Below are 16,276 nucleotides of genomic sequence, written 5' to 3'. Positions count from 1 at the left end.
ATGGCTAGGAAGTTGGTCCCGACATTTAAGATGAGAGTGACCAGCCTCATTCATCCCTGAGTGACATTACATGAGCAATCAACCCCAACCATCCCTTGGATATGAACCTTCACCGGCTCCATCTGACTGGAGCACAATAATTACCCAATAAACCAACAGGCGCCAAAATTTGGTTATATGGTTACCACCCAGGATAGTAAATGGTTTCCTGGTGAACAGGAAACCATTTGCCTTGTCACTCAGTGTAAAGTCCCACAGGCAGACGGAAGAGGAAAGAATGAAGGAAAGAAAGACAGAAGAGGGAGTGTAAAGTTACCTGTAGGCAAAAGGACAAGGGAAGAAAGAAGGAAAGGATGACAGAAAAGGATGGAAGGAAAGAAAGATCGAGGAGAGGAAAGGGCAGACACCCGACAGCAGCACTACATCGAGTGAATGGATGGGTAACCATATAACCAAATTATGGCACCCGGTGGTTTAGTGGGTAATAAGGTGCTCCAATCGGATTGAGCCTATGCAGGTTTATATCCAAGGGGTGGTTGTGGATTACTGCTCATGTAATGCCACACAGGGATGAGTGAGGCTGGTCACTCTCATTATGTCAGGACCAACTTGCCTAGCCCTGGGCTCCCATGCTCCTCAAGGGGCAACATAGGATTAGATGATGATGATAAAGCATTTTGTAGGGGTTAGATAGTGGATTGGTGTTACAGGGTTGACAGGTTAGGGACTCCAAGGGGGGATTTTTGCATAATCCGGCATTCTGACAGTATCCAACAGGCCTTTGGTTCTACTATACCGGATAATCGGGAGTTTACTGTATATTAAGTGTATGACGTGAAACGCTGTACGAAGTGATAATATTTGAAACAGACACAGTGGGAGAGTCACCTAGGAAATCAGTAAGTTATGGGGGCCAATACTGTGAGGAGAGGAAAGGGAAAGTTGAGAGACAGTGTGGGAGTGTAGACATGCAGTCATGAAAAAGGTGACAGACAGTCATAGGGCAGTTACAGTGTGAACAGACAGGCAATGGGTCATGGCTCATTAGATGACCATGAGTAAGGTGGGTATGATTAAAGAAGAGATGGGCAAGGATAGTTTCCCATCAATGATTGGGGTGAGTTGATGTGTGCCAAGGAAGAACGCTGGGGTGGGGCCAAACCATCATGATCCCTACAACTGGCCAGATCAATAGCCCAAAGGGAGACCCTAATCCTTCCTGTTGCAACATCCTATGGGTTACTTATGAGAATTTTGATGAATATGGAAAATTCCATTCTATTTAAAGCCAAAGATTCAAAAGGATAGGAGAATAGGATAGAATATGCAACAGTAGGGGGTGGGGAAGCCTTGCAAAATTAGCTGAGGCAGTGATGAGGACAAGGAAGGCAGAGAGGGCAAAACAGAGTGGAGATGCAAGTGTGGCATCCATCCAGCAACCAAATTTCCACATGTGGAGTTCATTAACCCCTGACCGCAAGGTATCGGTATGAATCGACGCAAAAGAGGTGGCGGTAGGCCGCCGGGTGTTGGTACGAACCACAGTTGTTTTCATGGCACAGTCTGAAGTGGGTGCCACTTGATCTTGTCACCAAAAGTTCAGTCATCCCTGTGAATTAGCCAGGTGGAGAATGATTTTTTCTTAAATCCCTCGTCCGATTACAATCCTGCCTCAAGTGGACACCTTGCCTCCTGCATCCCTGCCAAGCCTCTTTTCAAGGATACTAGGAAAGGACTCAGTGATAGTGCTATAGGACATGCCTTGGAATTTACGGATCTAGTTTATCTAGTAATGGAAGAGTTATCATGTTGAGAGCAAAGCCAAAATCGGGACCGTGCGCGAACGTATGAACACATCTGGCATTGCATGTCAAAAATTCCTCCACTTCACCATGTCCTTACTCATCAAAGCAATGGCCTACAGACCTGGGGATACTTTAGTTTGTAAGAATGGTTGGTGAGTAATATGGTCTTTAAATTGTTTCCCTAACTGCTATAGTTTCCAAGATATTACAGTTTGAAAACAGATTACAGGTATTCAGAAAAATGCCCGTAGTGAAAGAATGACCACGCTAAAAAATGCCTGGTGTGGAGAGGTTAAGGTAACCTGCTACAGCTTCCCCACACATCAAGTTCATCTCTAAAGCCCCCCCACAACGACAGAGCATGGAAACGAGGGGGCCCCTTTGGAGGGACAGGAAGGATTTTAAGGGACATTTGTATAGCCAAGCTGCTTACTTATATCGGTGAGACCACGTGAAGGTGTCCCTCTCCCATCAGAATAAAATGACAAGCAAAATGGCAAGGAGAAGAGACAATTTATGACCATCACAAATAAAATGATCATATCCTTCATATAACTAATTAATCTCTACCTTGCTGGAAGCACAGAAAAATCTGAGAACCCCATCAGAATAAAATGACAAACAAAATGTCAGGGATTAAATACTTAAACAATTAATGACCATCAGATATAAGATTATATCCTTCATAAAATTAATTAATCTCTGCCTTGCTGGAAGCACAGAAAAATACAAGAATTTGAGCACCTCCATAAAAAACATATTATTCCATGAATGAGTTTTAGAAAAAGATTATCATGCAAATATCTTATCATATATGTACTGGAGACATTAATAATTTACCTTTAAAGCAATATGGAGATTTAGTTTTTCAGTTAAATGAATGATGCACTGGCAGAATAAGTTAAACCATCTGTCCACTGTTAAGCAAGAGACATTTCAAGTACAGTAAAATGGTGCACTGACAGAATAAGTTATACCATCTGTCCACTGTTAAGCAAGAGACATTTCAAGTACAGTAAAATGGTGCACTGGCAGAATAAGTTATACCATCTGTCCACTGTTAAGCAAGAGACATTTCAAGTACAGTAAAATGAGCAGCAAGTAAAAAGACACCCTCAAACACTAATACCTGAAATGATAAGTAGCAGCAACTACTTCTGTTATCTCCGGTACTTTTAACCGCTGGTGGATGAGATGAAAGCACAGTGCTAAGGGCATTCTAAAAGAACAACAATATATGCTGTAATTAAGAAGAGAAAGATTGTTGGATGGAGATGAAGAGCATGACATAAAATCATTACATAGTAATAAAAAAGTACAAAAATATAATAATACAGTAACTAATACAGTAATAAAAACAAAGCAGAATAATAGTAGAGATGCAAAGGTGAAGGTGAAAAGTGTTTCATTTTCTGCTTCAAGTCTCTGCTGCATATAAACTTAATTATCATAAAAGACTGTCAGAAGGACTAAACATACATGTAACTTAATCTCTAGCACTGAGCATTAAACACATCAAGGAATGCAAAGGTTACACTGAACACAGATCTAAATTCTACAAGTTGAGCAATAGAACTATTCTTAGATTCTCTAAACCCTCCCGGACCTAGCTGCCAACCATCAATTTGGAAAAAAAATATATACAGTATATATATATATATATATATATATACTGTATATATATATATACATATATATATATCAGCTGGCCACCTCCGCAATCACTTCCGCAAGCCGCAATTTCTGCAATAGTGGACCGCACGATTTCAGGTACAGAATCGCGATTGTGGCAAACTCGTCTGAAACTTGCAGTATTGCATTGTGGAAGTGCTTCCGCAATCGCAATCCTGTCTGCAATCTCTCACATGACGGTCGGTGTCAGTTAGTACAGGCTACAGCATGACTCATGAATATCAAGCGTGAACAGGATTCCTGGCCAGCAGCGGCAGTGGGCGAGGTGTCGCTGCATCAGGTAGCAGTAGGGAAAGGCGACAGATACCAGGAGAATTGATTTGAAACAATAAGATACAATATACTACAAGCCAGCATGGCATTTAATTTTGTGGCACGCATAGCTAATCATGCACAGCTGTGACGAGAGAGTGTGAAGAAATGTCAAGTGTTACAAGTGTGAACTTCTGAGTCAGTGAGGACTCTGAGAAGTGGTCTGAGTGAAGTTATGAACAGAGTCTCTAGTGAGTAGTGAGGGTCACAATGACTGTCACTGGGGCAAATTAATCTCATAAACTGATTATAAATACAATAATTCACTACATCATCTATTGATTTACCCTCCTGTTTGTGCACTTTGTACTGAAAATTGTGAAACTGGATTGCGGTTGGGGTACTGAGGTTGCAGAACTGCACATTTCAAGTTTATTGAGGCACTGCGACAGCGGAAAGTAAGGGTCAGAGGTTGCGGAACTGCGACTGCGGAGTTGAATTTTAGATTGCAGTGCCCAGCTCTGATATATAAACAGTATATATATATATATATATATATATATATATATATATGTATATATATTAAAAGAAAAATAAATAAAAAGTTCCATAACTCGAATCAATCTAGTTACTCTCCAGAACCAAAAGTACACTATTCAATATACAGTACTGTACAATATATCCTCGAGAAATCAGTAATATGATCTACAAGTGTTTAGCTAACCTGCCCTGTACATTACATCTAGTATTATACTGCCTTGATATTGTAATTTATTCATCAATCATAGCAAATGATCTGTTATGTTAATGGATATGTAATCTATAATTATCAAAATAGACTAAATATCTATACCAAAAGCTTTCTCAATGTGAGAAAGTCAACAGAATATTATATCTACAGCCTCAATATATGTCCAATTCCAAGAAACATTTTCCCCATCTCTATAATAATCCTATCTAATGGCAATCTGAGATATTTCAACCATTTTCCTAAAATACTCTTTCAAGACTTCTCAAGGTATTCTGATACACATCCTCCCTCCAGGCTTGCATTAAAATTTACAAATAATTCCCTTCCTGGTCCTTTCACTGTAAGTCCCAGAGATGGTAAACTAGGACTTCCATTCTTGATCCTCTTTATTTTAAGTGACAGAACGGAGTTTGAAGACTATTTTGAAGACTATCTTCTGACTGGAAATTATTAGTTATCTTTAATTAGGCAATCTGAATACATTCATGAACCAGTTTTAGGCAGGTGTTCCTCCAAATGTTGATATCTGTAATAAAATTTAAAAGCAAGGCAATGTAAGCCCCAGAGATAGTAAACTAGTACTTCCATTATTGATCCTCTTTTTTTTTTTTTAAGTGCTGACAGAACAGAGTTTGAAGACTTTTTTGAAGACTTTCTTCTGACTGGATATTATTAATCTTTCATTAGGCAATCTGAATACAGCCATGACCCAGTTTTAGGTAGGTGTTCCTCCAAAAGTTGATAACTGTAATAAATTTTAAAAGCAAGGCATATAACTATTCATCCAAATGGAGAAAAATAATGTCTCAGATTTTCAATGCATCTAGAAAGAAACTAGTTGAAGTTTCACATTACATACTACATTTTCTTTCCTTGCCCTCTCATTCAACAGGAAATCTCTACACATACATGTTTCCAGCTATCACTCTGTTGTTATATCACCCTAAGATATTTCACTCAAGTTCAGATCTGTATTCTTATCTGTCATCACATAAAGTTGAGTTTTAGAACTTCACAGGCTAAAACAAAAAAAGGTAGTCCTAGCAAATTAGCGCAGTGTGGTCATTCAAACAGTGCAGTCATTAACCTTGGCTGGAGGTGGTGGGGCGGGGTGAGGATCAGTCATAAGCACCACGGTCTCGTAAGGGGCACATTCCTCCACCTGCAGCAGTGAGCACAGCCACCCATAGAACCCCTTCTCTGGGTCACTGACCTCAGACCACCAGGAGTCATATGACAGTGATACCTGCAGGATGTTGCCAAAGCTGCATATTGCACTTTGATAATATTAAATAATATATACTTGCTTTGCCTAATAACATCCTTCAAATTTAATACTAGTACCACAGACATTGGTGAGGTCAGATCAGATTAAGGCATTTACAGAACTGCTTGGTGGCTACTATCTATACTTCAGATACAAACAAAATATACTGAAGGCATTACTGTGTAAATGAAACATTAGTATGTGTAAACATTAAACTGATTACCAGATATACGCATAAAGAAAATCCAAATACAGTACTATGTATAATCTGATATTAATCTATGAAGATAAAGAGGTATGAAACTTAAATGAGGAAGCAGAAGAATTGAAAAACACAAAACTCAGTATACATCTGTGCTCTTTCACAAGATCCAGTGACATGTTCAACCCTACCCCTCTACCTCCAGTGCCACCACACTAGTAATGAATGAGACAGCCCTAGTATATTTCAGTAGGAACAGTTTGGTATCTAATTATTAGTATTCAAACATGGACATATAATGGTGTGGCATAATCTATTGAAGATGACCTTGGCAGACTGCTGAGCCTCAAAGAATGGACAGACTAGTCTATGGTCAAGAAGCATTAAAAAGAAAAAAATAAGAAAAGGGAGGAGGTGGACAATAAATAACAAGCTACAAATTTGGAAGCAAGCTTTACCTGAGCTAGAGCACCATAAAGGCCCAGTCCAATGGTTGAGACAAGGATGAGGAATGGGTAGAGAAGGATGAGCAGCGGCGGCAGCGTCACCTTGGCAACACAGCGAGCCTCAGTTACTCTTGTTAATACACTGTGGGAAAGCAGGTAACCAATCAAAACCTACCATTTCACCTACCTTGTTGGTGCTTTGCCCCTTCCTTAGAATTCCCCAGCGAGGATAAACTTAAAATGCAGCCAGAAGCCAGTGCCCTGAAATCCATTTCATTTTATACACAGTTGTCACATAGGTATTTCCTGGTCAGCAGGTCTAATAGGAGGTTGGTGAGAGATGTTAAAATTACAGGGAGCGAAGAGTGCGTGCAGCAACACAAATTACGGTGCTTAAGGAGTGGGTGGTGAAGAAGAGGACCTACGCACTTAGGAGGAAAATATGGAAGTTGAAAAAAAAAAAGCAGTAAGGGATGTCTTCTAAAAGACAGAGCTAGTCCTTGTGTCACTCCAATTCTCACTTCTTTTGCACCTTTTCCTCTCTTTCCTATCATTGTACCCAGGTATTTGAACTCTCTCACCAATTTGTCTCTCTCCATTTGCCATAACATCGCACTGGGAGTCACCGTCTCTCTCAATAACCACCACTTTACTCTTTTCTACATTTACTCTCAAGGCACGACACTCACAGACATCTACAAAACTCTGCACTAGTCTACCAAGCTCTTGGCCGGTATTTGCAAGTAGCACTGCATCATCAGCATACAACAAATTTGAGATATTTCATCTATCTCCATTCATCACCAACGCCATCCCTCTCTCCATTACTCGTGTTTTTACTTCTTTTCTCACCTCATCCATATCTATACTGGTATTGAACAACCATGGGGACATCACAAAATTCTGTCGCATGCCCACACTGTTCGTGAACCAATCACTCAGATGCTCATTTAACCTTACATATGCCTCACTAACATCATAAAAACGCTTGATGGCACCTAGCAGCTTATCATCTACGTTGTACATGCACAAAACCTTCTACAATCTTTCTCTGTCTACTTTGTCGTATGCTTTTTCCAGATCAATACATGCTATAAACACCTTACAGTCCTTCTCACATGCCTTCTCCACTATCTGTCTTACTGCAAATATTTAATCCACACATCCTCTGCCACTTCTAAAGCCACCCTGTTCATCACTTACTAGGACTTCTGATATCTCTCTTACTTTCTCATATCATAATTCTTCCAAATATCTTCCCTACCAAACTCAACAGACTTATGCCATGATAATTCTTGCACTCACTTTGCTCATCTTTTTTTTTTTTTTTTTTTTTTTTTCCTTTTCTTATACAGGGGTTCAATCTCTACCTTTTTCCACTCTTCTTGCACAGTTTCACTCATCCATGCCTTCTTACATATCTCCAACAAGCACTTCATTCCACTCTCCCCACTACACTTAATCATCTCTGTATACACTTCATCAACCCCAGATGCTTTCCCACTTTTCAGCTGCTTCAAGTGTCAAGTTTCCTGGCACTGCATTCCTTCTCTGTACACCTCCAAAACCAATCATGTTAACAGTTGCTTTGCTCTCTTCATTTCTATTCATCAGACTTTCAAAATATTCTTTCCATCTGGTCCTTACTTCATCCCTATGGGTTAATAATCTACCACTTACATCCTTCAAACTTTCAGATTTCTTTCCGCTGCCACTTCTACATTTCTGTACCTCTTTCCAGAATAACTTCCTATTTTCAGAGTAATTTGCATTCATTTTTCTTCCTAAATCATTATTTACCTCCTTTTTCCTCTTCACTATTATCTTTACGTGCTTCTTGAACTCAGTATATTCATTTCTTATTTCTACTGAACCCCTGTGCTGTATCCACTCTTGCCACTTCTTCCTCTTTTCCTCTACTGCTCTCTCAACCTCTTCATCCCACCATGCCATACCTTTCTTCCTTGTTGTTACTATTGCCCCCCCCCCCACACACACACATACAGTAAACCCTCTATATAACGAACTAATTGGGGGGAGGGGTGGGTCGCTATATCCGAAAGTTTGCTATATATGAGGGGTCGGTATTTCTAAGGGATTACCGAACTCAGTTCGCTATATGAGGGGAGTCGTTCGGTCCTGCGTGCTCAAATATAACCTAAACTAACTCTATTAAGTTTTACATGTGGAATTCAATGGTTTATGGAGCTGTGCATGTAAAGACAATACTGTATGAAGTGGTACACATAAATGCAATACCTATAATAAGAATACAGTACTGTACATACAATGTAGTACGGTACTGTCACAGTACACTTACTGTGCCACGAAGGGATGCTGTTGAAGTACACTCACTGTGCCAGGAAGGGATGCTGTTGTCACCGTGGGCTGATTCCCGAACTTCCCCCTCATTTAGCGACCTTTGTTCGCAAAATCCGGGGGAAGTTCGGTCGCGATTTGCCCATTCATTATGTCCAAAATTCGCAATACCGGGGATTGTTATATCAAGGGTTTACTGTATATACACATAGGATAAATATGCCATTTCCGGTGGAGTTCAAGTTGGTAGGAAAATGGTTTGTTGTTGTCACTGATGATTAAGTCACACACACACACACACATATATATCAGTCATCATCCCCTTCAATGCCAGACATACCCATCCATCTATACAACATTCAACCCCATTTCACACCATCGAGAGCACAGGACCCCAGGTTAGGCTACTGAGTCCTGACATTTAACCCGCCCCATCCCGACGTTTTTGGACCTTTTTTTTTTTTTTGGCCTAAACATCCGCTTTTGGTGAGAAACATCGAAAATTCATAGAGAAATCGCTCACCTGAGGTTTAAAATACGCAATTTAGGTACAAGTACTTCCTTACCTGACTGGGTTTTCTAACAGGCTGGCACCAAAGAAAATGAGTTATATGGGATGGTAACTATTTTATCCACTCATAAACAGTATTTATTTATTTACTTGGTACAAATTTATATGTAGTACAAGAGTACAGTATATTGGTTTTCAATCAGTAATATAGGCATTATAAGCATTGTTTCACTCACTAACTCATCACCATTCATGACCTTTTTTTTCCCACATTACCTGATCATCATTTCTGACTGTTCCTTCCTGTAATGATATGTAAACTTTGTCCTCCACATTGTCATTGATTGGGGAATCACTCTGGCCCTGAATGTCTTTATTAGCCAGGTCACTGATAACAGGTGAATTGCCAAGACAATGGCGTGCACGGGGGGGGGGGGAGATTATGCGGTGTAAGGCATTGTTCCTGCTTGGCATCTTGTAGAGGTATAGAGGAAGGTGTCCCGTGTATACGTACCAAAAATCACTCACGAAATCACTCGCGAAAATTGAAAATTGTGCAAATTAGGGACCTTGTAATGTTGCCGCGTTAATTCACGTCGCCAGGACGGCGCGGGTTAAGGTAAGGGTGACCAGCCTCAAAACCCCTGAGTGGCATTATTTGAGTACTAAACTCCAACCACTCCTCAGATATTAACCCTTACAGGCTCAATCCAGTTGGAATGCCTTAATGCAATAAACTGCCATCCATCACTCAGTAATATGGTTACCACCCTTAAACCGAGGGGAAAAAAAAAGTCTAAGTAGCAAGAACAAAACAGAAAAAGATATCACTGATCAAATGGGTTATGCTGCTTCCACAAACACATACCTGTACCATGTGAGAGTCCCAAGGTAGAAGGAGTATGCTGCTGACATAATGAATGCAAAAGGGAGGCAGAAGAGGGACAGTAGCAAAACATGGGGGCCGTAACGTAATGAGCATCTCACTTTTGGCTTGTCAGGGCCCAGTGTCTGAGTGATTGATGCTTCTAGGTCATCTAATTCCTCACGAGACAGATTTACCTGTCAAGAAATTGGAATCATTGTTTCAGATGTTCCTGTACTGTAAACTATGCTGAGATCAGCCACACACTCTCACTTGTTTGTGGCAGCAGTGACAGAGCTACATATAAAATACCATAATGACTTTATTGGGTGCATATTCAGTAAACTATAGCTTTCACTAAATACATGGTATGTAAAGTCATTTTATATCATGTTTTTTACAACCGAAAAACTGAGAGAGAGGCTGACTGACAAACATTCACCCACCTTAACATCAATACTCTGGCCTTTCTTCTTTCCCCTCTTGATTGTGCCTGTAAGTGTGACGCAAGACTCCAGTCCCTCTGGTATCTCCTCAATGAACACCACCTGGACCCCTCCACTCCCCCCTCCCTCCTCACTGCCTCCTCCCCCAGTCTGTTCACTTCCACTTGGTTTGAGGGAAGACCGACTGTCTCCTGACTCACTTTCTATGCTTGATTTAGTCCCACCTTAAAAAGAAGAGAGAAAATTATACAAGGTATATACTCACACAAGCATCCCTCACCTAAGATAGGGTTGAACTGCTAAACTATATTGTTGAGCCAAACTATCATACACTCCATTCCTTAAAAACAATCATGGACACCTCCTTTGGATAACAAAAGGATCACTACAAAATCTAATAATAGTTTATTCAAACAACAATAACTTACGCAAGGCCATGCTAGGCCCTATCTTAACAGCCACAAATACAGAAAAGTTTAAAAAACACAGAGCTTTAGAAATAATAACACATGTACAATAACCACAAATACACATCACTTGCATCAATAAACAAAGCATTTACACTCAACGACCACATGAACAAGAGACACACAGTTCGTCTCATCAGCACAGGATCCATCCCACTCATTTAATTTATCCTGGACCTCCCACAAGAAACAAAAAGCAGAACTTTCTCAGTACTAAAGACAATGCCTAAAAAGCAACCCTCCTCCTCCACATGACTATACTTCACAGACATAAACAGAAACGAAACATACGGCCACCATATCTATTCAAAACCTCTAGCCAAACAGCTTTCATGAACCCCCAACTGATATTCACCACACAGAAACTGTTCTTTCCAGAGACACGTGCACCTGGCCAGGCTATGATGTGACCAAGGCTGTGCACATGGGGGGGGGTTAGGGAGTTTAATCCCTTCAACTGGAAAGAATGAAAAATTCTAATGAAAATAATATTACAAATGCAACCCACTAAATTAATTCAATCCTGTTAGGAATGTTACAAGATAGAAAAATAATAGAAAAAGTGTTAAAATGTTCTACAAAATAAAAGAAAGAAAGAATCAAGAAGTTTCAAGAAGGTCCTAGAATGTTTTGTTACCAAAGAGAATAAACAGGTCAAGGAAGGCTATAGAAAAAAATGTAAGTTTGTAGAACGTACCAGTAACGGAAATTTCTAGAATGTTTCATAACGATATGTAATCGGTGCTTCTGTGGAGAATGAGTTAGTTTATGGTCAGAAATCAGTGAGTGAAAAGTGTTTCCTATTGTTTTTCCTGTGTTTTTAGTGAAAGATGTCAAGTAAATTACCAAAATCTCTGTTTCACTTGCAAGGTTCTGTAGCGTTCAGTATGTAAACTACCCTGAGTTTATATCCTTTCAGTATTTTAGTCAGTTACAGTACCTAAGTTTAATGTTTTGCGTTACTTAGTTTCATGGGTAATTAAGGCGCTCCAATTGGACTGAGCCTGTGCAGGTTAACAGACAAGGGGTGGTTGGGGTTTATTTCTCACATACTAGCACCCAGGAATGAATGAGGTTAATTACTCTCATCTTAAATGTCAGGACCAATTTGCCTAGCCCTGGGCTCCTACGCTCCTCATGGGGCAACACAGGATTTGATGATGAATGGAAGAATGAATGAATGAATGAAATAAAGTGAATAAATTATGTTATGAAAAAAAAAAATGTTTTTTTTTCAAAACCCCTCTTTTAAAAAATCCTGCACATGGCCCTGGATGTGACTATCACCTTTTCCTGCTTCAGTACCACACCAACACTCACAATCAACCATGTCCTCTATGCAAAAGCAGCCCCTCACACAACACTATGTCACAACTCCATAGGCACTGGGGTTATGTCATGTGAGAACCTACACCATACTGATGTACTGTATATCAATGTTAATTAACTTGGGTTCAATGGGGATACACTGGGGGATCAAGGACCATGAAAAAAAAAAAAAAAAAAAAAAAAAAAAAAAAAAAAAAAAGGCTTGCCCTTGGTGCCCTCAGTGGCACCACATTTTCCAGAAGGGGTAGCATCCTTGCCAGACATGGCTTCCAAGTCACAAGTTTCAATATTTCACACAAAAAGTTATCACTCCACTTGATATTACACTCGCACTATTTGCATTTTTATTGTTATCTGGAAATAGTGATAGTGTTTCAATGGCTTTGGATGCACGAAACAGAAAAAGGAAGAAGATTACAGTGCATGTAAAGATTGGGAAGTGATCTTGAGTCAAATGTCTGACTGTCGGCTTGCGTGGGAGATGCCGCATACACATGGGATCGTTGTACACAACCATCACAACATTCATGTCCTGGTATGTGATGGAACTACATCAAGTGAAAACTCATCGCATAATAATTTACCATGCACCAAGATGAGTTCAACAGGGATATGTTGGCTGTCAAAGGCCACTTAAGTTAAAATCTTTAAAAATTTTACCCTTCCAGGCATGTCATCGGCACCCTTAAGTTGCACCATGCTTTCCACTATAGGTAATATCTTTGCCAGACATGATTTCTTGCCAAACATGTTTTCTACGTCACAAGTTTCAGTATTTCACACACACAAAAAAAGGTTATAACTCAATTTAATATTACACACTGAACTATTTATTGGACACTGGAACTGGTATCTGGCAATAGCAAAGGTGTTTTAATGGCCTTGCACACACGAAACAGAATGAATGGGAGACAATCACAGCAAATGTAAACACTGGGTAGCCATCTTGACTCAAACGTCTGACTGTTGGCTTCCTAGGGAAACACCATGTACGCAAGGGATTGTTGTACACGGCCACCACAATTATCATATAAGCAAATTTCCCCATCACTAACATGAAACTGGGTATAGCTTTTAGTTCATTGTTCAGTCAATTTATCACATGTGAAACTGACGTATACCACAACCTGACTATCATACAAGTGAATTTTGTGATCATTAACTTGAAACTGGGTGTAATTTTACTTCATCGTTCTATCAATTTGTCACATACCAAATTGTTGCATACAGCAAGGATGATCCTTCAACATAAATTCAACAAAAGATGTCTGGGAGTGCCCTGCTGAAGTGGTCAATATCCTAAGTCCACTGGGTTTCACACACAGATGAGCCTGGGGTAAAAACAAGATAATCTCCACAATTCTTGCTTTGATCTCTCTTACAATCCAACCAATATTAAGCTGAACAACCAAAGGTCATCACACACCCCAACCTCACTAACACCGGCACTAAATCTCTCACTCAAACAACTGTCTACCCTTACACAAAATTCACTAGCACTAAAATTTCCGCAGTTTTCCTTCCACACTATACTAAAATACATACATACATATACAAGGTCTTCCCCCATATTCGCGGGACCACTAGTCACAGATCTGCATATTCGCAGATTTTTCTGGGAAGCCACCAGCTACATAATTTACCCTTACTTCCTATAACCATACCCACTAAAAACTTATTCGTTATGGAGGCGCTCACCATCCACTCATTCGATGTAGTGCTGCTCTCAAGTGTCTGCCCTTTCCTCTCCTCCTTCCTTATTTACTTCCTTCCTCTTCCATCTTTCTTTACTTCATTCTTTCCTCATCCTTCTGCCTGCGGGTGACTTTACACTCCCTTTCTGCCTTTCATTCTTTCCTCTTCCTTCTGTTTATGGGTGACTCTACACTAAGTGACAAGCCAAATGGTTCCCTGTACACCAGGAAACCATTTACTACACTAGGTGATAACCATATAACCAAACTATGGCGCCTTGTGGTTTAGTGGGTAATTACGGTGCTCTAGTCAGATTGAGCCGGTGAAGGTTTATATCCAAAGGGTGACTGGGGTTTATTGCTCATGTTATGCCTCTCAGGGATGAGTGAGGTTGGTCACTCTCATCTTAAATGTCAGGACCAACTTGCCTAGCCCCGGGCTCCTACACTCCTCATGGGGCAAAGTAGGATTGAATGATAGAAGGATGGCTATTACAGCTTTTTATACAGTAGTTCAGTACATATACATCTGTGATATTTAATGCTGTTTTCAGATCCCAGAAATAGTTTTTAAGGTGTTTGTGCACCTTCCCACGGGAGTCCGTGGCAGTCATCAGCAACAAAACTATCATAAATTCTTATAAGTATACCCATTAACAACTTCTTTACTATTAAAGTGTTGTATACAGTAGTACAGTACATGTTTGTGTGTTTTGTGCTGGTTTTAGGTCCCTAAAAAGGTTTTTAGGGTCTTAAAGGGGTAATTTGATACTGTATGTGCATTTCCTGGGGAAAGCGTCCAAAATTCACGGATCCCCCCCATTTGCGGGGGCCAGTGTCCCTTAACCCCTGCAAATATGGGGGAAGACCTGAACATACATTCATACATACAGAGGACATTTCAAAATCCCTCCCAGTTCACTCTCATGTTCCCCTCCCCCCCAAGATCCATGACTCCCAGTACCAGCAATATGCTGCAGTCCTTTGCAAGTTCATACTTCAGTAAGAACTTAACTGGAAACATATGAATCATGCATTCCCCACAATTCAGGAAACCTCCCTGTTCTCCATCCACTATCATATTGTATCATTTATAATGGTTTCAACAAGCTTGCATGCACCAGCCCTATTGCAGCTCTCCACCCTGCTCGATCTCTGGCAGTCTCCCTATTCAGTCCCTTATTCTGATATTTGTCTAACCTTTAGCTGCTACCTCTCCATACAATACAGCTACTGCACACCACTCGGAAAGCTTATTTTATGATAATTTCACAGCTTGTCACTTCACATTTGCTTTCTACAATGGTACAATCATTGCCTTTCCCCACTTCACTCGCACTATTCCACTCCTCAATGCGTATGGCATACTGTATTTTACATTAAAAGTTCAATGCACTCTCTCCACATTATTTCATTTCTGCATACAACTCAACTCCTACTGCATTCCAATTCTTCAATCTTTACACAGCCCTCTTCACTCCTGTCACTGAAGATTGTACACCATATTACTGGTATTTCTTTGTTCACCTCCCAAAGCCATCAAACTTTAACTGCAAGGAAAAGGAAAGAGGCTCAAAGACAATTCCAGTCAGTTCTAGTAACAATGAAAATGATGAATATCCTTAATACTTACCATCCCCTACAATTGAGATCTGCTCCAGATCTTTGTCCTGGTTGGTCTGGTGCACTTCACTGCTTTGTTCAATTTTGACTGCGTCATCTACAAATATGGCACTGTTGCGGTGAATACTGTCTGCGGGTGGAGGAGGGACTCAAATACTGTACAATATAGCAATGTTAAACAGGAGACAGAACTATTAAACAGCATGCTCAGTGAGATGGGCGACACAAACATTTACACATTATTCATGCCTTTGGAATCCAGGCCACAGCTCACAAATATAACCATCTGCACCTATCTACATGTTATGTGCTTCATAAACATGTGTGTACAAATTATTCTTATAATCATTATAGTATATGCAGTACAGGTACAGTGGGGTCTCCCAATATGCAAGAATATGGTCGACAAAATGCGCCGCATATTGGAAATCACTGAATCAATGGAAATAAATGTACAGTATATGGTCAACATCTGATCCTATCTTTGTCATTTACAGTGCTTCCCCATTATTGACTATCATTTCAAGAAAAACTTTTGCCAAAAAAAAACGAACTGTGAATGTAATGTGCTTGGTTCCATTCCATTTGTATAGCTGCAGGATTAGCA

The 16,276-nt window shown here is 40.1% G+C and overlaps 1 protein-coding gene across 1 annotated transcript in view; it reads right to left on the bottom strand.

Annotated features, from left to right (window-relative positions):
* Positions 1 to 5,566: 5,566 nt before the first annotated feature.
* LOC145408807 (uncharacterized) overlaps positions 5,567 to 16,276 on the bottom strand; it is a 47,203-nt gene continuing 36,493 nt past the window's right edge. Inside the window, exons 4-8 of the mRNA XM_080279453.1 lie at positions 15,680 to 15,799; positions 10,557 to 10,759; positions 10,114 to 10,307; positions 6,428 to 6,557; positions 5,567 to 5,746 (exon numbers count right to left, since the gene is read on the bottom strand). Of these exons, the coding sequence (XP_080135579.1) occupies positions 5,567 to 5,746; positions 6,428 to 6,557; positions 10,114 to 10,307; positions 10,557 to 10,759; positions 15,680 to 15,799 (827 nt within the window). The remainder of the gene's footprint in view (positions 5,747 to 6,427; positions 6,558 to 10,113; positions 10,308 to 10,556; positions 10,760 to 15,679; positions 15,800 to 16,276) is intronic.

Source organism: Coenobita brevimanus, chromosome 78 (genome assembly GCF_032717465.1).
Source record: "Coenobita brevimanus isolate Jiangsu-jjx chromosome 78, ASM3271746v2, whole genome shotgun sequence".
Lineage (NCBI taxonomy): Eukaryota > Metazoa > Arthropoda > Malacostraca > Decapoda > Coenobitidae > Coenobita > Coenobita brevimanus.
This window is presented reverse-complemented; position numbering and strand designations above follow the sequence as displayed.